This window comes from Rhinatrema bivittatum, chromosome 4 (assembly GCF_901001135.1).
Source record: "Rhinatrema bivittatum chromosome 4, aRhiBiv1.1, whole genome shotgun sequence".
Classification (NCBI taxonomy): Eukaryota; Metazoa; Chordata; class Amphibia; order Gymnophiona; family Rhinatrematidae; genus Rhinatrema; species Rhinatrema bivittatum.
In genome coordinates, this window is record NC_042618.1 from 394415651 (window position 1) to 394441198 (window position 25548).

General features: G+C 42.5%; 1 protein-coding gene across 3 annotated transcripts in view; it reads right to left on the minus strand.

Moving 5' to 3' along the window:
* Positions 1-25548, minus strand: part of PRICKLE2 (prickle planar cell polarity protein 2) — a 219755-nt gene that overhangs the window by 112052 nt on the left and 82155 nt on the right. Inside the window, exons 1-3 of one of the 3 annotated variants that reach the window (XM_029601026.1) lie at positions 24849-25406; positions 22089-22236; positions 10978-11161 (exon numbers count right to left, since the gene is read on the minus strand). In XM_029601026.1, coding sequence (XP_029456886.1) covers positions 10978-11109 — 132 coding nt within the window. In that variant the 5' untranslated portion in view covers positions 11110-11161; positions 22089-22236; positions 24849-25406. Of the gene's footprint in view, positions 1-10977; positions 11162-22088; positions 22237-24848; positions 25407-25548 lie in introns of those variants that run through there. The other 2 variants (XM_029601028.1, XM_029601027.1) reach the window with 2 other exon arrangements.

Consider the following 25548-nt stretch of genomic DNA (forward strand, 5'->3'; position numbering starts at 1 on the left):
TCTCAGAGAAAACTCCATTTACCACTACCCTTTGTCACTTCCCACTCAGCCAGTTTCTAACCCTGTCAGCCACTCTAGGATCCATATCAAGAGTGCACAATTTATTTGGCTTCTATGTGGAACTGTGTCAAAGGCCTTGATGAAATCCAAATACTAGGGCTCTCCGTTGATCCAACTCTCTGGTTACCTAATCAAAGAAAATGATCAGATTCAACTGACAAGATTTACCTCTGGTAAAATCATACTGCCTCAGATCTTGCACTCTATTGGATTCCAAACATTGCACTAATCCTCTGTTTTAGCAGTGATTCCATTAGTTTGCTCACCACAGAAATCAGACTTACCAGTCTGCAGTTCCCAGCCTCCTCCTTACTTCCACTTTTATGAATAGGAAACACATCTGCGCTTTTCCAGTCCTCTGGGCCTACACTCTAAAGAAGCACTGAAAAGGTCAGCCAGCAGAGCTGCTAGGACATCTTTTAGTACCAGCAGATGTATCCTATCTGGTCCCATCGCCTTATCTACTTTAAGTTTAGTTAGTGCCTCAGGAACACATTGTTCTGAAAATTGATTGAGGTTTACCTCACTTCCAATCTTATTTGTCTTTTTATTATGTGGTCCTGCTTCAGGCCCTTTCCCTATGAGGAAAGGCTAAAGGAGGTTAGAGCTGTTAAGCTTGGGGAAGAGACAGCTGAGGGGGGATATGATAGAGGTCTATAAAATCATGAGAGGTCTAGAATGGGTAAATGTGATTGTTATTTACTCTTTAAGATACGCAGGATGAGGGGGTACTCCATGAAGTTAGCAAGTAGCACATTTAAAACAAATTGAAGAATTATTTCACTCAACGCACAAGCTCTGGAATTTGTTGCCAGAGGATATGTTAGGGCAGTTAGTGTAGCAGGGTTTAAAAAAGGATTGGATAAGTTCCTGGAGAAGTCCATTAACTACTATTAATCAAGTTGACTTAGAGAATAGCCACTGCTATTACTGGCATTAGTAGCATGGGATCTATTTAATGTTTGAGTACTTTCCAGGTACTTGTAACCTGGATTGCCAGCTGTTAGAAACAGGATGCTGGGCTTGATGGACCCTCGGTCTGACCCATATGGCAAATTCTTAGGTTCTTATATTTCTCCCCTTCTCCTTTGAGTCTTACAATGTGTCACGATCAGGTCCCTCCGCTCAGCATGCTGTGGGGCTTTGCTGGGCTTCAGGCCTCTGGCTTCGCTCCTATGACACGTCTTGTCCCCTTGCACAGCTCAGGCATAGCACTGCTGTGGACTCCTCACAGCCTCTAGTCAGAGTGCCAGGCCCAGTCCTGGCACTCCCAAGCAGTGCACAGAAAAAGGATCTTAATCAATAAGGAGTTTAATGTGGTGCTGTAGCTCAGCGGCTGCAGCCTTATATTAATGCGGGGTTGTCCTTACAAGCCCCAGGGTACACAGCATTTAAAACACAATTCCCTTCCCGCCTGTCTCATACATCCATACAGCAATACAGGATTTACCATCCCCCAACCTCCTGGTTATTCCACCTCCATAGAGGAACAGCTGGAGCTTTCCTCTCCCCAGCTTACCTCCATCTCCTCCTCCAGAGACTCTGAGGAGCCGGGCTTTTGTGGCCAGGTCCACCATGGAGGCACGCCCTCTTCCTCAGCCTCCATAGATTCTGCTGAGTCATAGGGATCAGTCCCAATTTCCTCCACCTGTTCCTGCTCAGGCTCCAGCCAGGGGTCAGGTGTTGGTTCAGGGAACCTGGGAAGTGTAGTCTTTGCTACCTTCCTCAGCGCCCTCCGGTGGCTAAGTTTGGTACCACTAGCTTCTGCTCGGCTGTGTCTCAGCTGTTTCTGCCCTGGGCCAGGTCGTACTGCATCACAAATGCCACTTTTGCACTTCCTTTTATTACTAACATATCTAAAAAAGTCTTGTCTCCCTGTTTTACTATATTTTTTCTTCTATTTGAATTTTCACTTTCCTGAATACTTTCCCAGATTCTCTTCATTCTTCCAGATACTGTCACCTGTCTTTGTTTATGAATGCTAACCTTGTCTCCCTTACCTTTTCAGCTACTTCTTATTTTCTTTCCAATTCCAAGTACGTATCCAGCAGCATTAAGCATTCATTGGTTGCTTAATGAAGATCATCATTCCGCCCGTGCACACTAACTGGTAAATCTTTAAAGGCCGTTGCACGCAAATCCCAGGAGATAGGTGCATGGCCGTGCTGAGCGCATTTTTAGAGCAGCCAGGCCTTTAAAAAGGGGTGGGATCTGAGCGGGGTGGGATCCAGCCAGGACAGCACCATTTTGCACTGTCCCAGTGAAGTGCGCTCAGGCAGCTGACTGGCATGCATAACAAAGGAGCAGGTAAGTTTTAAAATAAAAAACAAATAATTAGGTGGGGTTTAGGGGTCGGGGTGAGAGAGGAAAAGGGAAAAGGGAAGAAGGGTAGTTAGCAGGTTAGGGAAGTTCCCTCCCAGTCTGCCCCTTAATTGGAGTAGTCTGGGAGGGAACTGGGCAAAGGCCTGATCGCCTTGCTGCGCTTCAGTTAAAAAAATTCCCCCCACCACGCACAAGTATCAGATTTTATAACATACGCGCAGTTGGCCTAATACCATCTAAGTGTCTTTAGGCAGAGTTTTCTAGTTGGTCCACAGCAGTGCATGTAAAATTAATACATGTTGTTGCCTCAGAAGATTATGAATGTCCTTTTTCATGCATAATTTTTAATTGTGTGTTGTGAAGGCTGGGAGGGAGGGGGTGCATAGCTCTATGGTTCACATAGGACACCTAATAGCCTTGCATCCACCTGGACAGAATGCATCACACAAAGTCCCCCACCATTCACCTAATTCCCATTTCTCCAAGGGGCAAATGCATGTTGTTGTGATATTTTTATTTCCGAAGACTATGAATGTCCTTTTTCATGCATAATTTTTAATTGTGTGTGTTGAAGGCTGGAAAGGAGGAGATGCATGATTCTAAGGTTCGCCTAGGGCACCTAACAGCCTTGCACCGACCTGGAGACAGTGCACTACACACAGACCCCCAGCATTCACCAGCAAATGCCAGAGAAAGGTGGGAGGCAGGAGGTAGGGTTCCTGGGAGTGTGGCAGGGTTGGAGGCTTCCTAAAAATATTATCCCTGACACACTATCTGCCGCTCCTCTAAGAACTATGATCCTTCCTTTCCCCCTTCTGCAGTTTTTCAAGTCACCGAAAAGGCCAGGCTACAAGGGGACTCCTCTCGATAATCTGACCTGTGCCATGCCTTGGGGGAGGGGGGAGTGCCATCTTCTCCCTCGCCTCAGGCAGCAGATTCCCTTGAGCCACCCCTGTACAAAGTTACTCTAGGTCCAAAGAAAGAATTTCAAAGTATGTCATTACTTTACCTTTCATTCCCAGTGTACATAATATGTTAAAATACAGTAAGACTTTGTGCTAAATAAATCAGAGTGTGCAGGCAATTCTTTCTACTCAGACTCCAGAGATGAAGACCAATGATTGTATTTCTCAGTATCTCTTTCCAGTTCTTGTAACAACCAAGAGAAATGCTGAACAAATCAAAGCAACACACTTTCACAGAAATGATCCAAGACCATAAAATTGTGTTGGACCCTGATTTTTTTGTTGTTATCAGCAGACTCTTACCAGCTCTGTTCCACTCTGCTTTCTTTAAAAAGTAAATATAACAAGAGACTACCGAGAACCCCTGGGAGTCTTCTCCAGCACATTACTGGAAATTACTCAACAGCCTTCCTCTTGCTTACATGCAGCATCCTTTTGTCTCATAAACTTAGCTATCAGAAAATAAGTACCAAAATATGATTTTTTAATGACAAGTAGCAACATCCACCAGAGCTAAAAAAAGTAAAACACAAATTTCTTACTTCTCATATGCTCATCTAACTGTATCTAAGGCATTTGTTGAGGTCATCTATGAACTGCTGAAAATAGAGTTGGATAAACAGTTTTCTAGCATAACTTTCCATTGCTTGGGACTAAACAGACAAAAAAAAAAAACCAAACTCTGAATGCTTAAAATGCCTCCCCTATGCTTTCCAGACGAGATACAGTAAGCCAGGAAAGACCAACGTTCTGCCTGCAACTTCAACTGATACTTGTTAGTCAAAGGCTATACCAGATTGCGGAAAAAATAAGACAAAAATGTGCAAACCACACCCCCCTAAAAGTAAATTTATGTGTGCAATTTTGAAATAATACATTTTTTGGCCAAGGATTTTAAGTTCTTGACTTCAGGAAGGTTAAAAAGAATTCACAGATAAAATTGGGTAAGCAAAAATGCTGGGAGCTGTGGGGTGACAAGTTTTTGCATGCACAATTCTTTTGTGGATTTTTTTTCCCTTTACATAGCGTGTCATGTACTCCTTTGGGGAAGCCCTAAGGTAATGGTTTCCACACTTTTCCTGGGGTATCTCCCTCATGCATAATCACTGTGAATATCCTGAAAATCTGAATGGCTGAGGGTTCCCCTAGGATAGGTGTGGGAACCAATGCCCTAAGGCAAACACAGAGTATTTTCTGGAGTCTCTCTTCCAGTCTGACTGAAATTTGCACCTTAGCAACATGTGAAAGAGGTTGCCAGATAATACTAGAACTCTGGAGGCTAACTACTTACTAAGAAAATTAGCAAAAATGGCACAAATTAAAGAACTATTGTCTTAATGTATTGGGAATAATAAAAAAGACCTTCAGTTTGTGCAGGATTAGTAGGATATATGAACATAAGAATGGCTAATGGGCCATCTTGTCTCTGACCCTGGCAAGCAGTGGTACTTACAGGAAGAGTTTGTCAATAGAGTTCTCCATCCTCCTTCATACTCTTCCAGTTTCTAGAAGCCACAGTTTAGGGATGGACTGAACCCAGTGTGATATCCCCTATTAACCTGTGCTTGTTCACTCTTCCAGAAAATGTGTTAAATCCCTTGATGAACCCAGTTAAACTATTTGCTTCCACAATGTTCTGTAGCGATGAGTTACAGAGGTTAATTATGTATACAGCCCAGATTTTCCTTTAGGAAGAGTTAGCGCCTACCTATGGGACTTCTAAGGTTAGAGAGGATTGTCCAAAGGAAGGAGGAGGTGGCACCTATTGATCGAAGTCCGGGAGGGCACTTTCTGTGTGTAACAAGGGATTATTTTCATCCATTTTGTCTAGGTGTGGCGTCCCCCAGGAGTTGTCTTTATCCCTTTTGTTGTTTAATATCTTCATGAAGCCTTTGGGGACATAATTTCATTCATTAGGGCTGTGAGGCTATCTGTAAGCCAATGATATCCAGCTCATTGTGCCTTTGCAGTAAAAACATTACTCAAGCATTATCTCACCTTAGTGCTAATTTACAAATGCTGGGCTGGATGTGGTTCCAGTGCCTGTCCCTACTGAGTTAAACCGTATTATATCTATTGATTATAGTAAAGAGTCTGGGGGTTCTCATTTGGACTCTAAGATTAGTTTGGAAACTTGTGTTTCAAGAATGGTTTGAGTTGCTTTTCTGAAGTTGCAGCTTGCCAGCAAATTGTGTGTTTAAGACATGACTTATTTTGTTGGTTATTCAGCTTTTGGTAGTTTATCATTTAGACTAGGGTAATAGCCTAAAGGTGGGCCTCCTTCAGCGGTTCACCCATAGGCTTCAGGTAGACCAGAATGCGTCAAGACAGTTTTAGCCTATCTTAAATGATGCTTAGAGCTATAAATGTACTCTCTTTGCTGCAAGGGCTCAATTTAAGATCATGCCTCTGACATTTCAGGTGATGAGGGAGTATTGATCCTCTTTATCTATTTAATAAATTGAATTGGCATGTACCTTCAAGGATCCTGCTTTTATGGAGGTGTGGGGAGAGTAGATAAGATCAAGAGCCTTTTCTATAGTGGCCCACACATTATGAAATGGTTTTCCTCTTGAGATTAGTCAGGAATTGGTCTGTCATTCTGCGAGAAGGTTAAAGTATGTCTTTTGCTTTTCCCATTGCTGAAAAGAGGTAGCATTTAGAAGGGTAGTGGTCTTGGGTTCCTGTGTATGCATATCCTTGCACTCTACTGTAGGTATGAAGTAATTTCTTTGAATGGAGGTCGATAATTATGTTGGGAGTCAGATATATGTTTTTTTTGTGTTTATGGTTTTTAATTAATTTTGTTTTGTATATTTGCTGCTTATGTATGTTTTAATATTTGTTGTAAATCATCTTGGATGATCTTTCAGGATTGGGAAGGTGGTTCAGAAGTACTTTGATCCATCCACCCAACCCATCATCCACCCCACTTCCCCAACTTCGGAGGATGTCACCCTAACTCCAGTGCTTAAGGGTGCATGAGAAGTAAATCTGACCCAGAATGATATAAAAGATGTTCCCCTTATTTGTCTGTGAAAACATCTTTTAGTATTCATCTGGCCTATGTGCGTTTTGAAAAAGTACTTCCATTGCTTGTTATAAATGTTGCTGCCTTACAGGTTCATCAGGGATCCCCTGTACTGTGAGCCCACTAGCTCACAGGCTATATAGATAAGTCACAGATAACACTGAAATAAATTTCTCATGACACATCAAGAGAACGACTGATCCAAAGTTTGTGATCCAGAGATTATGATCTGCATGTCTAATGGTCTGTTTTGGTTTATTACAATATTAGCAAACAAGCAAAGCCATGTTTTGGTTTTTCAGATTTCTTTGAAGTTATCTTAGCATTATTCTTTGATACCACTGAATCAGTAACTATTGTTTTACAGCAGCTCTTTCATGATAGTCATTATTGCAACTTTAACCCAAGTTTCAAAAATCATGGTTGAGTGTCAATTCTGGATCAATTTGAGGAGTTTTTTGCTAGTAGTTTACTGAACAGATTCTCCATATGCATACATGAAGAGTAGAAAGTACATACATATTTGTAGCAAAGGTGCTACTTAACCTGATAAGTCAGAATTTAGCCAGATAAGTGTATGCAAATGATATACTCACGTATTTGTGCTTTGAATTTTAAAGGGATACGCAAATAGATTTTAATCGCATAATTTAGAATCCCCCCCATAAGTTAGCTTTTACATGTGTATGTTAGGGAATTTTATAACATGCGCACGGCAATGAAACTACCAGTTTTACCAATCAGTCTACCAGTTCACCCAGTCCATCTGCAGCTCAAGAAAATCCTCCTGAAGTCCTTCCATTTCACCCAGAGCCCCTACACAGTCATTTTTTCACTTTTAAGATGCATATGATCAATTACACCAGATTCTGAGCAGGAATAAATATACGTAAGTAAAAGGCTTATGCATGCCACTTTGCAGGTTGTAAAATAGCAATTTATATGTATAAATGTAGGCCCCCTCCCCAACACCCCTGACCCACCCCTTTTATTTTTCACACAGTTTTCTCGCGGTTGCCAATATACACACATATGTTGCATTTTTTTTAAATATAGGTGCATTTTAAAAGCCCTGCATGCACCAAAGCCAGGAGATATGCACACAAGTCAGGCTGACGTGTGTTGAGCAGATTTTATAAGCCGCCCATGTACGCGCATATCACCTGCTATGCGCACAACTCAAGTTTTGAAAAGGAGGTGGGGCATGGTCTGGGCGTGGCATCAGCGTGGGCATGTCGGGGAAAGACCAAGAGATCTGCATATAAATACATGCACAGGAGCATGCCAGGGTCCCCTGCCATGTAAATTTACTACTGCTATGGATGTCGAGTAAGTAATAAAATAAAAATATCTAGGCTAGTCAGCGGGGTTTTAAGGGTCAGGGCTAACGGGGAAGGGGAGACTATTAAACTAGGTGGGTTGGGAAGTCCTATCCCTTAACTGGGCGAACTAGGCATGAAGTGGTGAAACTGGCAATGGTGTGGACGTGCACCCCTTTTAAAATCGCCCCACTTCTGTGGTGGAAGCGGAATCTGCACACGTGTGCACCCACTTAAAATTTTGTGCACATGTGTATGCACTCAGCCTATTTTATACCATGCACTCAAATATGCGCATATGTTATAAAATGGCCACATCTCTGGACGTGAGCCGGCAAATGCGTGCACATGTGCACCCAGGCGCCTGTTTCAAAGTTACCATCATAGCGTATATATGCATACTTGTTATTTTATGCATACACATGCTCCAACCCGGTGAACAAGTCATTGTGATATTAAGGGAGATCTTGAAGGAAACAGAATCATTTGGTTCAACCAGTAGGAGGGAAAATGAATGGGCAGAAGTTACATTTGAAAGGTTCTGAGCACTTACAAAGCTTTGTTCTTGCTCTATATTAATAAAGTGAAACCTGCAAGAGATTTTATATTTTAAAATTCTATATTTGCCAGATGACCAACTAGGTATCATGTGCTGCTAGTGTACTGGATCATTTAGACTTCTTGAAATTATTTTGCACTTCTTTTCTGATTGCACAGAATCTAGAACAAATGAGCAGTGAAAGAAAATGGGCTCACGAGCAATGGAATTAAAAGCCAAACAGCACTCAAAGGAGCTCGGTTGGTAATAAATCATGGACAAGAACGAATCGTCCCATATACATGTAACTTGCTCCTTCCAGGGCAACGGGAAAAATGCTAAGCAATTCTCTTAAGTCTGGTCATAAAAAGTAGGGAATAATTTACCGGAGCAAAAAACAGTACAGAACCTTCTTCAAGGATCCCACGCTGAACAAAGGAAAATAATTCCAAAACAGTGGCCAAGTTTAGTTTGACATTGGTTTCAAGGAGAAACCACCAGAGGCCACAGTTCCCAGGTACAGGCTGAATGAAGAAGTTAAACAGTTTTCTCTCTTTCCAGACAAGTTTCACAACAGGGTTCCAGATTAAGCAGAAACCTGCTTCAGATTCTTCAGAACTCCATACATTTGACCGAGTAGTAACAGAGATATTAATCTTCAGTAAAAATATCTAGTTATCAGTTTACCAAGTACTTCACCAACACCTCCTGTGACTGGTCTGGACCTCCGCAGGCCCAGTTCATAAAGGTGGTGCTAATCCCTCCAGAGATCAATAGCATAAACTATTCTCAGATTTTTTTTAAGCAGAACATCATTCCTGCCTACAAACTCTTAAGGTGTAATTGTCTGGCTCACCAGTACCTCCCTAGGATATATATAGTCTACGCAAGGATCCAATTAAGGAGAGTGACCATCTTATCATCAAAATGACAAGGGGAATGGAACAGCTCCCCTATGAGGAAAGACTAAAGAGGTTAGGACTTTTCAGCTTGGAGAAGATACGGCTGAAGGGGGATATGATAGAGCTATTTAAAATCATGAGAGGTCTAGAACGGGTAGATGTGAATGGGTTATTTACTCTTTCAGATAATAGAAAGACTAGGGGGCACTCCATGAAGTTAGCATGTGGCACATTTAAAACTAATAGGAGAAAGTTCTTTTTTACTCCACGCACAATTAAACTCTGGAATTTCTTGCCAGAGGATATGGTTAGTGCAGTTAGTATAGCTGTGTTTAAAAAAGGATTGGATACGTTCTTGGAGGAGAAGTCCATTACCTGCTATTAACTAAGTTGACTTAGAAAATAGCCACTGCTATTACTAGCAACAGTAGCATGGAATAGACTTAGTTTTTGGGTTCTTGCCAGGTTCTTATGGCCTGGATTGGCCACTGTTGGAAACAGGATGCTGGGCTTGATGGACCCTTGGTCTGACCCAGTATGGCATGTTCTTATGTTCTTATGTAATGAAGTCTGATCATGTAAAATTCTGTCCTCTGAGAAGATATTATTTTGTTACTCCATCCACAGAACCACAAGAGGAAAAGATTAAGGTTAAACAACTTTGGGGTCGAATTTCAGCCATTATGCAGCTCAGCTGATTAGCCAGATAAGCATATCTGGCTAACTAGCAGGATATATTCAGTGGTGTGTTCGTGCCCCTGAATATACCCGGCTATCTTAAAGTTAGCCGGTCTAACCGGTTAACTTTAGGCCAGCCCTACGGTCCGACCAGAGTTAGCCACATAGGTTAAGCGGCTAACTCTGAATATCGGAGTTACCCATATAACTTATGCAGCTAACTCTGCTCTGCCCAGAAACGCCTCCTGTCCAACCCAGGAACACCCCCGATGAATATTGCCATATAGTCATTTAGACGGATAACTTTTCAGTTATCCATCTAAATGGCTTTTAAATATTGATCTCTTTGTTTATAGCCATAAAGCTTCATCCACTATTTATTTTTCTTCCTAGATTGTCTTGGGAGCCATTTTAAAAAGGTGTGAAGGAGAACTCCTTTTTCTGTTTCAATTAGTGAATTATTGACTTGCAAAATAGATGTTGATACTTCATCTGCATCATCCGAGGACGCCCATATCTTTCTGGCCAGGCACATTTTGTTTCTCAGTTTCCCTGACTTCACCTGTTTTAAACACGCATTACCACTGCACAGAAATGGGTAGTTTTATTTATTACAATCCTGGACAGGAGTCGCACCTTTTTGAGGCAGTGAGTTTGGATTTATTTAATAAAACACATTTCTTAATAGTCTACCATGACTATATGAACAGAGATAATCAATTTCAGCTGCAGATGGACATAATCAGAGGATATAGAAATAATACTTCACCTGACAAAAAACATCAGTGCTAAGCTGGTGCTATTAATTGATCTTTTTCAGTTTTGATATTTTAAATTTAACTTGGGTCCTGCAGAAAGGTTGTTTAACAGGAGCTGGCTACTTGCACTTATTATATGCCATGAGAAACAAAGCTATGAATTCTCATCTACAAGACTAAGTATAATCATTTATTTTGCATGAGTCACTGCCACTGTATAACAAATATCCATTTTAAACACATGCTGCTCAATCTTTCCAGTGCATTTCTTGTTTAACAATGCATAAGCTTAATTTCCAGTACTTTGTAAAATTTACTGCAGATTGTCATTTGTTATGTATACGCCTACACTGTGTATCTGTCGAACAGTTTGAGAACCATTTAAAAATAAATAACTGGCTTACCTGTTCTGGTTTTAATCCAGGGGGAATCCAAGCGTACTCTTCCAAGGCACAACCAGAGTCATCATCAGAAGTTGAGTTCCTTTGGAAATCAAACATTAGCTTGTTCATGGTTTTCTCCATTTCTAGTGGCATAGCTGTCACACTGTGCTCCTCCCGTGGGCACTTACAGTGGAGGCAAATCTTCCTGCAGACAGGAGAAAATCCATTTGTAAGTTTCATTTCAAAACAGAAACAATCTTAACGATTTCTGCCAGTCAACGGAGCCTAGATACCAAACTATAAACACATTCCTGGCAAGGTACCCTGGAAGAAACCCAAAGCATCTAAAGCTGTTTTATAATTCACCATGTGTGCCTTTATGAAACTAGCCCCTCCATGTGTTAAGATGACTACAGAGGCCATTTGTTAAAAGTAATAGAACAAAGAGTCTCTTAACCTTCCTGACAGTAAAAATGCCTTATAAGCATTGTACAGAACAATAAACTATTTTTACAATAAAAAGCTCATAAAAATATATACATGGTACCAGGTCAATAGCAAAACATACAAGTCAAAGACTAGAATGATAAAAATACTGCAGGTATGAATATATTAAAAATATTAATAGCTAAACCTTAAATGAGCTCATTAGCTATGTAATATATAAATCACTCACTCACTCAAATAACCAAGAGTTCTTCTTTCTTGGTTACACATTAGTGCATTTCATCTGTAACAAGATGCAGATAAAATGCCCAACTGCTTCAAAGGAACTGTGAACTTCTATCTACAGGATATAACATCTGCTTACAAGCTATTAAAAACAAACAATGTTAACCAATACCGAAAGGTACCAATGATTGCTAGATCTGCTTGCTACACATGCTTTGATTTATAAATTACAGAAAGGAAGCCTATTTGTATAAATAGATTTTTCTGGATTTTGGGGCTCCTTAATTAATTTTAGCAATTGGTTCAAAGTGACTGGAGAATGTGAATGCCCTCACTCACATTTGAGCTTGGTTTTTATGATAGCCACTACAGCATGAAAATACTTGTCACACCCCCCCCCCCAAAAAAAAAAAAACCCTCAAGAAACTCAGTTAAGTCAAATCATGGAGATCTGCCAGATTTTTTCTGCATTTCCTACTTTCCATCAGATCTAGAACACCCAGAGATCCAAACACTCAGATATCCAAATGCACAGCGGGTGCTTGGTTTGCTACCAGTCATTCAAAGGAGTTCAGGTCAGCTGTCACTTTAACAAATAAGACAGAATTTCATGTGAATACTTTAATTAAATAGCTGCTGGGAAAGAACAATTTGGTAGTGGGATAAAGTAACTGATTGTACAGCCACATCCACGGCAACTGATGTCAGAACTAGAAAAGTTAGATGTGCAAAGAGCCAGATGTATCAAATGTCTCGATTTTGGGTCTATGGGAAAATGCTTAGTATATATGGCCATTCATAGTAAGGAATAATTTATGAACTTGTTTGGTGCCAAAAACTTTATATTAAACAAAATGTACATTTGAGGGTTTATTTATTTACTTGATTTTCTATGCAGATGTTTGGTATTTACCTTCACAGGTCTCGTTCTCTGCATATTAACCGTATGCCTCAGGATGCAATAGCTATTAGCTAGTAGCAACATACAAAGTGCAAATAACTCTAAAAATACCTATTAGTATCAGAAATCAAAATGGAAACTATTTCAGAGGTACAGACAATAAAAAGACTGAATGTTGACGATGAAACTCGAGGGTTATAAACATTACTTGCTAGCTAACCTCAAAACTGGCCATTGTCTGGCTGCATTTTGCAAGTACAAAGTACATTACATAATGGAGAAAAATATTCACTGTGTTCCTCCAACCCCCAAGTACAACAACCATAAGTCTGCACACTACATTTTGGAGGGGCAGCTTCTTTTTTAGCCAAAAAGCATTCTCATGTGAACCCACAGCTGTAGCTTATATGGATGTGGAATATGTACAGTATTACTTTACAGAAAACAGAGTTCACAGCAAATGATAATTGACTGAAAAGGGAAGGGTTCTTTACTTTTTCCCCCCTGCCAAAAAGATTTGTTTTCGAAAGGTAAAATATGCAGCAATGGTTAAAAAAAAAAAAAAAATTAAATCACAGGGATATTTTTTTCTCCCCTGTGCATGGCAGATTTCTGAAATAACAAGACAGGCTTATTTTCTGTGATCCGAGTCTTATTCTTGCAACAAATGACTCATCCAAGCACTGCACACAGTCTGTTTTATTCATTTTGATGTTACAGACTGAAGAATTCTTTGCACTAGCTGAGGGTTGTCATGCAAAAAAACCTGTGTATGAACACGGTATCTAAGGGGGACGAATCAGTGTGCGGGGAAAATAAAAAAAACCCAAAAAACAGTGTATCTAAAAAAGCTCCCATTTTCTGTGTGCGAAACAAAAACATTTCTATATTAAGATAGCACAATGCAGGTATGCAGGATGACTCATGAGTAGATTAATTTATTTCACTTTGTTCAGACATCAGCACTGATTTAGAAAATGGAGCCATCAGCACATCTTTGTTAATAAAAGTCCACATCTTATCACAGAATGAGGCGGTCCATGATTTCTTTAATATTTTTTAAGCACGTACCCACAGTGTTACATCTATCTGCTGGACACTCCACAATGATCAGATATCTTGGAGTATTTAGAAAACCTAAGAACAAGGGAGCCCCAGTGAATTGAGTATCTTAGCCTAATGGAAGTAAAACTGCTTCTCATAGAGTAAGAGCAGAGAGGAAAGATTCTTTCTAAGGTGTTTACATCCCCAAGATATTGAATTCTTGGTTTCTGTCCTACTGCATTTTATGTCTCCAAAAATCCTCATCCTGAAATTCCATATACAGAGGATTGAGGTCTCTCCTCGAGAAGCTACTTGCTCATCTTACCAGCCAAGGCAGAAAGGGAGGAGGTAAATATAGAAAAATGTACATTCTCTTGTTTAAGATTTTATTGGAAAAACAGTCCTTCTTGAATCAGAGTCAAAAAATAGCACAAAAATTAGAACTCCTATATAAATTTTTTACGTGCCAGGTCAATAATATATTGGCTGAAATCATAACATTTTGCATATATAGTTTCATGTAACATGAAATATCTTTCTTCCTCAAATATTTGTAGCCAACATCAACATGTGAATTCTTCTAGACATGATGCTATAACTCAAGAGATTGTCCAGAGCAGTGTAGTCAATCTGGAAAACGCTGGAAAATAAGATAAAGCAAGACTGATCTGTACAATCCAACCCAAGGTCAATTTGTCATCATAACTCATGCTAGAAAGCTATCAGACAACACTATATATCCACTTCTTCTTCACTTCTCAAAGCGAATCCCAAACCAGTACTCTAGATCTTGCAGCCAGTCACATTTTCAGGATATCCACACAGAATATGCATGAGATATATTTGCATACATAGAAAAACTATATTTGCATATGCAAATATATCTCATAAACATTCGCTAAAGAGATCCTGTCAACCTGACCGACTATAGGGGTGCCAAGAATGGGTTTGGGAACTGCTAACATGTTAATGCTAAAAAAGGACATTCAATTTACTAACTGCTCCCTAAGGAAATACATGCTGAAGAAGATGCGTTTCTAGCAGGCACCATTTGAATTCCTCTCCTTCGCCCTACAGAGTTAGTTAAGCTGAGTGAAATAATACCAGGCGGAATAATAGGTTAATCTGAGTAGAAAAATAGGAGCCAGTTAATTTGCTCTTCATTATAACCCCAGAGATTGTGAAGTAAATCATAGATAACATCAAAGCATGGGGCAGAGCAATGGTAAAGCTGCAGTACCAAATAGTTTTAAATTATTCATTTGGAACAAACAAAAAAACATTCCCTTTTCCTGTTCCATTTAATTTGCAAGTGCGTTCATCCCCTTAGGACCTGGCACCAGGATTTTAACTGGCAAAATACAGCATTGCTAACAGCAGGCAAGCCTGTGCTGTGAGCCCAAAAGGGCTAAGTGTTTGAGGATTTGGAAGCCTGTTTCTAATTGGCCACTATTGGCCTTATCCATCTAAATATGGTAAGTTCTGCTCCTTAAGGACTGTATCTACCATACTGTGAATGCCCTCAATGTATATTAATGATATTTTAGCATCACATTCAGCTCCTATAATTTACATTGATTTCATTAAGCTAAAAAAACACAAGCCCTGTTTGCAAATGTTAGGCAGCAGAATTGACTAATCCTATGCAAAGCACTTTGTACAAGTACCACCCTAATAATTTAAAGCCATGCATGAACAGCTGAAAAAATGACTTTCGAAAAGAATACTCTAAAAACAGGTGTGGTTATAATTAACAGCTACATATATCTTTAATGTCATAAATGTAAGATATAAGAAAACAGTTTGGAACATGTAAGAGAACTGAGAATAACATTAACAGAGGAAAACAGATAAGAGACATGCTTCTGGGCACGTGCATCAAAGTTTTACTCCAGTGAAGAAAAAAAAATCAGTTCAGTTTTGTTCTAGCAATTTTCTCATTGAAAATACTGGGAAAGATTAGTTGATAAAGCTAAAGCAATTTTTGCACTGAAGCAAAATATTGACCCCTGATCTCTGCATTGTTTGTGGACCTTTTAAATTTTTAGGAACGAGGATGACCTTTCTACTTAAAGAGTGCTTCACCTGGAGTTCCTTTAGAAAAAAACCCACAAAGTATAAAAAAAACAAAAACAAAATAAATATTAAAAGCGGGCATGCACCCACCAAAAAAACAAGCCAGGCTTCAGTTACTGCAAATCAAAAGACGTGCATCTATCTGGCTCACTCTAGTGCTGCTTTCACTTCCCATTTCCTCTGATGCTCCACAGGAAGAGGATGTGACATCATAGCAAGCCATGTGGGTCCATGGCCGTAACTGATGAAAGCCTGAACTTAACAATCCTTCAACTGCCTCTGGCCAATGTTTAATGTTCTACATTTTCTCGATTTAATTCAAAGCCTATCTTCAGCAGCGCAAGCAGTGGGTAAGTCATAATCTTACACCTATGTTCAATAAAATGCAGACAGTTATATGTTCAGCTGAATATACCTGGATAAAGTCCAAGAAATCTGGATACCTTCAGGACTGCTTTTTGGCCTGACCAGACTAATCTGAATAACTTTTCCTGGTAACACTGTATCATCATTATTTTATTAAAAATAATATTTTTTTAAATGTATATTCTGCCTTTCCTGACACTTCAAAATGGATTACATTCAGGTACTGAATGGACCTCAATATTTTTGAAGGAGCAACACCAGATTAACCACACTAAAACTGGAAGAAATCTCTCTGAGAATAGAAATAACTAGTTTACCAGAAATGCTAAATGAAGAAATTACTTACCTGATAATTTCGTTTTCTTTAGTGTAGACAGATGGACCGGTGGGTTATGTGCTCTTCTGCTGGCAGATGGGAGACGGAGTCAGATTTCAAAGCTGACGTCACCCTAGATATACCCCTGCAGTGACCTCAGCTCCTCAGTATCCTCCTCGAAAAGCCACTGTGGATATATATCTTTCATAACAACCTGCTTAACACTGATTAAACTTGATTAAACTGACTGAACTGATTTAAAAAACTGGAGACCGCCAGTGCACCAAATTAACGCTGACACCAGACTAACTGCAGGTGTCCTGAACTAGAGGTAGGCAACAGCTTACTTGTATTTGTTTTAATCTCGAGGTTCACTTTCCAAGGCCCTCTTTCTCTGGGGCAGCCGTGGGCAGGATGCTGAGTCCATCTGTCTACACTAAGGAAAACAAAATTATGAGGTAAGTAATTTCTCCATTTCCTAGTGTGTAGCCAGATGGACTCAGGACCAGTGGAGTGTACAAAAGCTACTCCCAGACAGGGTGGGAGGCTGCCCGTGGCCCACTTAGTACTGCCCTTGCGAAGGCTGCATCTTCTCGGGCCTGGACATCCAGGCGGTAGAACCTGGAGGTGTGAAGGGAGGACCACGTTGCCACTCGACAGATCTCGGCGGGCGACAGTAGTTTTGCTTCTGCCCAGGATAGTCTGGGCCCTAGTAGAATGAGCCTTAATCTGTAGGGCCTCTATGTAGGTTGCTTTGATTACTTCCTTGATCCAGCGAGCTATGGTCACTGGCGAGGCAGCTTCACCTTGATTCTTCCTGCTGTGGAGGACAAACAGGTGATCCTTTTTGCACACCTGTTCCGATTGTTCCAGGTATCGCATCAGGAGTCTGCCGACATTTAGATGGCGAAGAAGGCGGTAGTCTTCCATGTCCTTAAGTTCCTCCGGAGATGGTAGGGAGATGGCTTGGTTCAAATGAAACTCAGAGACCACTTTTGGTAGAAAAGAGGGGACGGTGTGAAGCTGAATCGTTCCAGGAGTGAACCTAAGTAACGGTTCATGACAGGATAGTGCATGCAGCTCAGAGATGCGACGGGCAGAACATATTGCCACCAGGAATACCATCTTCAAAGTTAAGAGTCATAGGGACAGACTGCACATTGGTCTAAAGGAAGCACCCGCTAGAAAGTCCAGTAACAGATTGAGGTTCCATAAGGGTACCGGCCACTTTAGGGGTGGTCGAAGTTGCTTCACCCCTTTTAGGAAACGGACCAAGTCCGGATGAGCTGATAGATGGATTCTGTTCACTTCAGCTCTGAAGCAGGAGAGAGCTGCTACTTGAACCTTGAGGGTCAACCCTTTCTTCATACCATCCTGTAGAAATTCCAGAATCATGGGAATCTTAGCCATCCATGAGGATACCCCATGGTCTTCGCACCAGGCTTCGAATATTCCCCAGTTCTGTATGTATGCCAGCGATGTTGAGAACTTGCGCTCGCGGAGCAGGGTGTCAGTCACGGCCTTCGAATAACTGCGCTTCTTCAGGTGAGTCCTCTCAAGGGCCAGACCATAAGAGAGAATCGAGTCGGATCTTCGTGAAGAATCGGACCCTGGCTGGAGAAGGTTCCTGTGTGGAGGTAGCCACAGAGGGCTCTCCGCAAGGAGTCTTTGCATGTCTGCGTACCATGGGCGTCTTGGCCAATCCGGAGCCACTAGAAGAACCAGTCCCCGTGGTGCTCTATCTTGCGGATGATCTTGCCTAGTAGTGGCCATGGGGGGGAAGACGTACAGTAAGTTCTCCTCTGACCAGATCTGGACGAGGGCGTCGATCCCTTGAGAGTGTGGCTCTCGTCTTCGACTGAAGAATCTGGGGACTTGGGCATTGAGCGAGGTGACCAGTAAGTCCATGGCTGGGAGACCCCAGCGATTTACTATCAGTTGGAATGCTCTGTTCGACAGCACCCATTCCCCCAAGTCCAGGCTTTCTCTGCTGAGGAAGTCCGCCGACACGTTGTCTTTCCCTGCGATGTGGGAGGCTGAGATCCCTTGTAAGTTTTCTTCTGCCCATGCCATGAGAGGGTCTATTTCCAGAGACACCTGCTGGCTTCTGGTTCCTCCCTAATGGTTGATGTAGGCAACCGTTGTAGCGTTGTCCAACATTACTCGGATCACTTGCCCTCAGAGCCTGTGGCTGAATCGCAGGCACGCTAGTCTGACTGCTCGAGTTTCCAGGCGGTTTATGTTCCATCCCACCTCTTCCTTGTTCCATTGTCCCTGGGCCGTCAGTTCCTGACAGTGGGCTCCCCAGCCTCTTAGGCTCGCGTCTGTGGTGAGCACGATCCAGTTCGGTGGGGATAGGCTTACTCCCCTGCTCAGGTGGTCTTCCTGTAGCCACCACTGAAGCTGAGAATGTATTTCTGTTGGTAGATGAAGGCGAACTGAGTAGTCCTAGGACAGTGGGTTCCAGTGTGACAGTAAGGAGCACTGGAGAGGTCACATATGAGCCCTTCACCATGGAACGACCTCCATGGTTGATGCCATGAGCCTGAGGAAGATAGTCCCATACCTTGGGACGTGTACTGGTCATCAATCGTCGTAACTGTTCTATCAGCTTCCTTCTCCTCATGGGGAGGGAGGAAGACCTTGTCCTGCTTGGTGTTGAAACAGGCTCCCAGGTACTCTAGAGCCTGAGAGGGCTGTAGGCTGCTCTTGGCCGTGTTCAAGACCCAACCGAGTTCCTGCAGTAGGTTCTTGACTCTGCTGGTCACCTGTCGGTTTTCTTCCGAAGACTTCACCCTGATCAGCCAGTCGTCCAAGTAAGGGTGTACCAAGATCCCTTCCTCAGTGTTGTTGCCACTACCACTATAATTTTGGAGAATGTTCTGGGGGCGCTTGCTAGTCTGAAGGGTAGCGGTCGGACTGGTAATGGTGTCCCAGTACCACAAAGTGTAGGAAATGCTGGTGATCTTGATGGACTGGGATGTGAAGGTAGGCTTCGGAGAGGTCCAGGGAGGTTAGGAACTCTCCTGGCTGTACTGCCATTATTATGGAGTGGAGAGTCTCCATGCAGAAGTGTAGTATCCGCAGATGACAGTTGACGTTCTTGAGATACAAGATGAGTCGGAATGTTCCTTCTTTTTTGGGGACGATAAAATAGATGGAATAACGCCCCGTATTTTGTTGGGGCGTAGAAACCGGAGTTATAGCCTTCAGACTGAGTAGTCTTGTCAGCGTGGCTTCCACTGCCAGTCTCTTGGTTCGTGAGTGGCAGGGTGATATCATAAATTTCTCCTGAGGGATGCTGCAGAACTCCAGGGAGTAACTTTCTCGAATGATGTTTAGTACCCATTTGTCCAACATGATCTCGACCTATTATAGGTAGAAGAGGGAAAGTCGACCCCCTATTTTCTCTTCTTGTGGATGGGTCGGCCCATTCTCATTGGAGGGCATGGCTGGAGCCTGCCCCCGGGCCTGTTCCTCTCTTGGTTTGTCAGTTCCGAAAGAGCTAGGACCTTGCGGAGGGACGAGATGCCTGGAATGCAGAGTTCCTGTAGGGTCAAAAGCGTTGAGAGCCTCTGTCCCTAGATCTTCTCGGGGAGGGGAGCTGGTATCTTTTACCCCTATCCTCCGGTAGCCGAGGCACTGGAGATTCGCCCTACTTGCTATCTTCTCCAATTCACTTCCGAATAAGAGAGACCCTTTAAAGGGCATTCTTGTGAGATTCGCTTTAGAGGTCTCGTCAGCAGACCAATTCTGCAACCATAACTGTCTTCTGGCCGCCACTACCAAGGCTACTCCTCTGGCTGAGAAGTGCACCAGATCTGAGCTTGCATTCATCAGGAAGGCTGCTGCAGGTTCAATAGTTTCACTGGTATACGTTCTGGAATTGTTTGCCTCTCTCGAGAGGAGCAAGCAGGAATGTGCCACCAGTGCGTAGCAGGAAGCAATCTGCAGTGTCATTGCTGTTGCGTCGAAGGCCTGCTTAAGGATGGATTCTAATCGTCTATCCTGAGTATCCTTCAATGCAGCCCCTCCCTCAATGGGAATGGTTGTTTGCTTTCAGACGGCACAGACCATGGTGTCCACTTTCGGGAAACACAGGCGTTCCTTGGTCGCTGGTTCCAGAAGGTACAAGGCTTTCAAGGCCCGAACTCCTTTAAAGCTGGCCTCCGGAGCATCCCACTCCAGGTCAATCAGCTCCTGGATCGCTTCCATAATTGGAAAGTAGCATGAGGCCTTACGAAGAGACACCAAGATGGGGTTCTTCTTTGATTCCACCATAGGATCTGTGCCTGGAATACCCAGAGTCTTCAGAGTCTGGGAAACAAGGGCTAATAACTCATCCCTGTGGAAGAAGTGAAGCATGGTTCTGTATGGTTCCAGGCCTGGAGGGATTTCTCCTTCTTCCAGAGAGCCACCATCATCATCTGAGGTGTCCAGATCCCTGTCAGGGAAATTCTTGGTTAGGCGAGGCATATCTTGAGGCATCTGAGCAGGGCCAGAAGGATCTTGTGCTTCCAGTAGGGATTGAACCTGGGCCGCAGCCGGGGCTGATTGTGCCTGAATGAAGGCTTGCAGCCCCTGGAAAAATTCTAACCAGGAGAAGGTCCCTGGGTCCCCTCTTGTGGGAAAGCCATTTTGGAGTTGCACAGCTCTGGGGTGCCCATCCTCAGACAGTGAGGGACCAGGCTTTGGTCCCCCCTGGGCTTCTTCACAATGATGACACAGGCATGACTCCAGTTCAGCTTGTGTGGCTCTAATGTGGCAGGCTGTGCAAAGAGAGTGCCTTCTGGGCTTCTTGGACGCCGGTGCCATTGCCTCTATGTTTAGGCGCACAGGTAATGTGCTTCAATATGCTCGCTGTATTGCACGTGAGCACAATGCGCGCGTGTAGTTTTAAGTGCGGCTGTGTGTGTAGTTATGCACGCAGCTGTGCGCGCGGCTACGTTGAAGGCGCACAAGTTGGGCGCATTGACCAACCGGTCTGCCCCGCGCATACCACCGTACGAGAAGGGAAGATGGTGCCGACGCCCCCGCGCGTAAGATGTCCCCTTCCCCCCCCCCCCGAGGGTCTCCACGTGTCAGGACCCCCTGCACCAGACCGGGGCCTAGCCTAACCAAAGCTGCTCAACCTAATCGGTGCTCCCTTTTACCTCGCCAGGTGAAATTCGAAATCGGTATGGCACTCCGAGCCCAGGAGACCTTAGTTTAAAGTTTTCCGCTTACCTGGTCCCGGCGCTTACCGATCGCGTGCCAGGACGTCTCCAGCTGTGGGGGGGAAAGGGCTTTACCTTCACCGCCGTGCTCGGATGTGCACCTGCTGCCTTTCAGCCATTCTAGGGGCTAAATCGACGCCGGGGTTACCAGCTACTGGACCAAGGCACACCTTTGAGGGATATTGAAAATCACCTCAGGAATTCTCAACTGGGGGAGGGACCCTGGAGAGCGGGGCTTGTCTTCTTAAGGTAAATTTTGTCTTCTTGCTGAAATTTTCCAACACTGTGTTAGTGTGTGGGATAGTGTCCGCATCTGCTAGGAGACGGAGAGATACTGAGGAGCTGAGGTCACTGCAGGGGTATATCTAGGGTGACGTCAGCTTTGAAATCTGACTCCGTCTCCCATCTGCTAGCAGAAAAGCACATAACCCACTGGTTCTGGGTCCATCTGGCTACGCGCTAGTAAATTCATCTTTAAAGAAAAACTATTTAAAAAAAAAAATAAGTCCGGTAATATTTTAAAATGTAAAAGAAATCTTACCATACAAGTTTTCAAACACTGCATAGACTAAAACTAGTATGTACGGCCACGGGTACTTGATGGCTGAAGGAGCCCTTCCTTCTCCGTTGTGCCTGAGTGCCTCTATTCCTCTTCCCTTCAGTATAGGGCACATCGCATTTCTACATATCTGATGATAAAGTGCGAGGACAGATAAACAGAAAACAGACAGATACTATGAAAATTATCTAAGGTGACACACAGTGGGAGAAAGACACCTTTAAAATAGTGAACTCACAATGTGTATCCTTAAAGAACAGAGATTTTTTTTGTCTTACTTTTGGTCAGAGACCCACAATACCTAGAAACCCCTCTCCTGGAATTCATGCTAGCTACAATGGACCCAGCCTGATGGCTTTGTGGCAGTGCCAGGTGGAAGGGTCCTGGTTTGAACCGTAAGTAGTGTTTCTTCTACTCTCTGAATCGGGCTGAAGATGCTACAAAGGCAGCTCACAGTCCCCGGAAGGGGGAGGAAGAGAGGGAGTTGTGGTCATTACTTAACCGTGACTCCTAATGGCCAGATTCAGGGCGCATGACTGCAGTGACCAGCCTAGGTATAATGGAGAGAGAAGGATTGTGGGAATATAAACTAAGGGAAAAATCCTCAGGTAGTTGCAAATGAAGGCTCCTGGTACCAGGCTGCAACCCTAGTTCCCACTGAGTTGGAAGCTGGGTCAAAATTTTTTTTAAAAAACAACAAAAAAAAAAACAAACAAACCCCAAACTCCAAGAAAGACATAGTTGGGCAGATGTCCCAAAACTAAGAGCCACAGGGAGCGATCAGACTTGCTTAATGGGAAATTCTTTACTGAATGCTGACTATGATTTTAATTCTATCCAAGGCCAGGAGCACTGCCGGTTGCATAAACATGGGTGTGCCTTCCATTACATGCAGGTTATCATTTGATCTTTGAATTGGAGCATATAATTGTTTGCACACTGTGTACATGCTAAATTCATTATTGTTTTCCTTTAATAAACTGAACAGAAGTGAGACAGTTCTTCTAGAAATACTGGGTCCTTAGGAATGGTAGGAAAATTGAAAGTGGATATTCAAATGTATCAGTACAGAGAGAAGCTCAAGACAAATCCAGTATCTCTAGAGACATTTTTGTTCACTGATCTTACAGTGATCCAGTTATTTTAACATTATTCCCATGTTCAGTCTAAAAACAATATTTAAGACTAGCCTTTATATGCGCAGACTACTTTAGATTAATGTCAAATCCTTGGTGGCTTTACCCTTCTAAATTATTTTTATTCTGTTCTCATTCCTTCCGTTGGTTATGGTTACTTTTCTCCAAAAGATCTTTCTTGCAGCTATCCACGAATTGTCCAGTAACAAAATCAATCAAAGTGCTTTTTAAACACAGTACCCTGCTTCTTCTCTGTCTGTAAATGTGGGCATTTCAGATAAATCTACAAAAGGTTTTCAGACATTCAGAGCTGTAGTATTGTTAAAAATGTTTCAACTATGGTAATTATTTCAAAGTTGTGACTCACTTGGTGCCCCTTAGGGACTGCTAAGGCTGACCCATCTGTGAAAGCAATCATCAGTAGAATAGCTTTTTGTGTATTTCCAGATAACACCAACAAATATAGCCTACAAGCAAAGCTGCTTCACTGAGTTAAGTACAATGCAACAGAAATGGCCTGTGATATCTAAAATATGCTACAAGAAAAATATCCCAAATCGTGAAAACACCACAACCCCGTAACACTGTATTGTATCCAATGATGTTTGCTATACAAGCATATATTCTCACACTGTAAAAGGGAATACACTGATCCCCAACGTCTGGATTTTGGAAACATTCACACTGAATGCTGAATACAAAGTAAAAAGTGTGCAAAAGCTACACCAGAACAGAGCTGAAACTAATAGGATAACACTGCATCTGGTGGAAATAATTATTCTGTTCAACTGGTTCATAAAAGGTTCAATCTAGCGTTCTTTAGCCCAGCTAAAGCAACATGACTTCCAACAAAACAGAGTAACTAGATTAAAATCTTTAAACGGTCACAGGTCATGTCTATGTTATAAATGGCTGTGCAAAGTGATGTTAAAATATTTTCCATGAAGACAGAAAATTAAAGGAGTAAACTAAATTATAACAAGCATCCAACCCACTGTTTTTAAATCTGTCAACTCGTGTACAAGATGCTGCACTGTAACAAAGCCTGTAGATTTTTAATATGATTTTCTCCTGAAATATCTGAAAAAGTATTTTCATATTGTTAAACGTGATTTCATTTTTATAGCCCTATTCCATTTTTGTCTTTATGACATACATTGTGTTATATATATTGCTATAATCAGTATTCATTTGATCTGTAGAAGAGTCAGTTACTCACTGTATTTAACATAGGAAAATACTATTTCTGCCCTTCAAATCTTAAACTGCACAAGACATTCTTGGGCTTGCTCTCCTACTTTCTAAATTATTTTGAGTGAGAAAAAAAATCATATTCCCTCCCTTTAGAATTTAAAACATTCATTGCTACAGCTTCATTTAAAAATTAGCATAATTAAAAATACAGCAAAAAGCATGTGCATCTAAAACCTAGTAAAGGTCAGGAGTTAACAACAGCATGTCAGCAAGCTAATGTATAGTCACTCCAGGTTCCCACAAAAATGCCCGTCCATTCTCCCCTTTTATTGGCCATTTGCATGTGTAAAAAGAAAAATACACTCTCACTTAAATGTTGCCAGTTGAGGGGGAAGGGGAGTTTATTTCTTACCTATTTCCAGCAACGAGGAAGCGGCCAGTTGGAGAACAAGTCTGTTAGATCCTTCAAGCCCTTTCACTTCCTCCAGTTACTGCGCTTTTCACATGCTTCCTCCAGAAGTACCAACACCACTGCGGCGTAATCAAGCATCGGGTTTTCCTCCCTCTCTCGCTGTGTGTGTCTGGAGATAGACATTTAACTAGTTGCTTGGAAAGAGCAGTGGGCTTTTGTCAAAGAGCCTTTTAACGGACGCGCATACACATCAAGCACAACTGTTTGCCTGGAAGGAAGTCTACGGTGAAACCATCAGTTGGACAAACGTGATGCCTGCTCTCTGTTTGGACCTGAAACTGCCTCGCTCACAACTCCGAGGGCTTTTCCCCCCATCTCTTCCTACCATATCGGCTTCCAGTAATCCGAATGAATCCAGCCCAGCAGGGTCCCCTTACCCCCCCACTGCCGGGCTTTACTAAATGACCCCGAAACGCAGCAAGACTTGTGTCCAATTTGCTGTCCACGAACAAGGCATTTAAAGAAGGAAATATTCAGCCTACGGAGTATAATTGCCAGCTTGGTGGCGGAGCCCCAAGTCGTTGCTGTTGCAGTGCTCTCCTCCTCTGCATGCTAATGAAGCAGTGATGTCAGCAAGTCAGAGGCATTGCAATGGGACAGCTAGAACAGTCACTGGCCAGTCTGTGTAGCTCATTTCCAT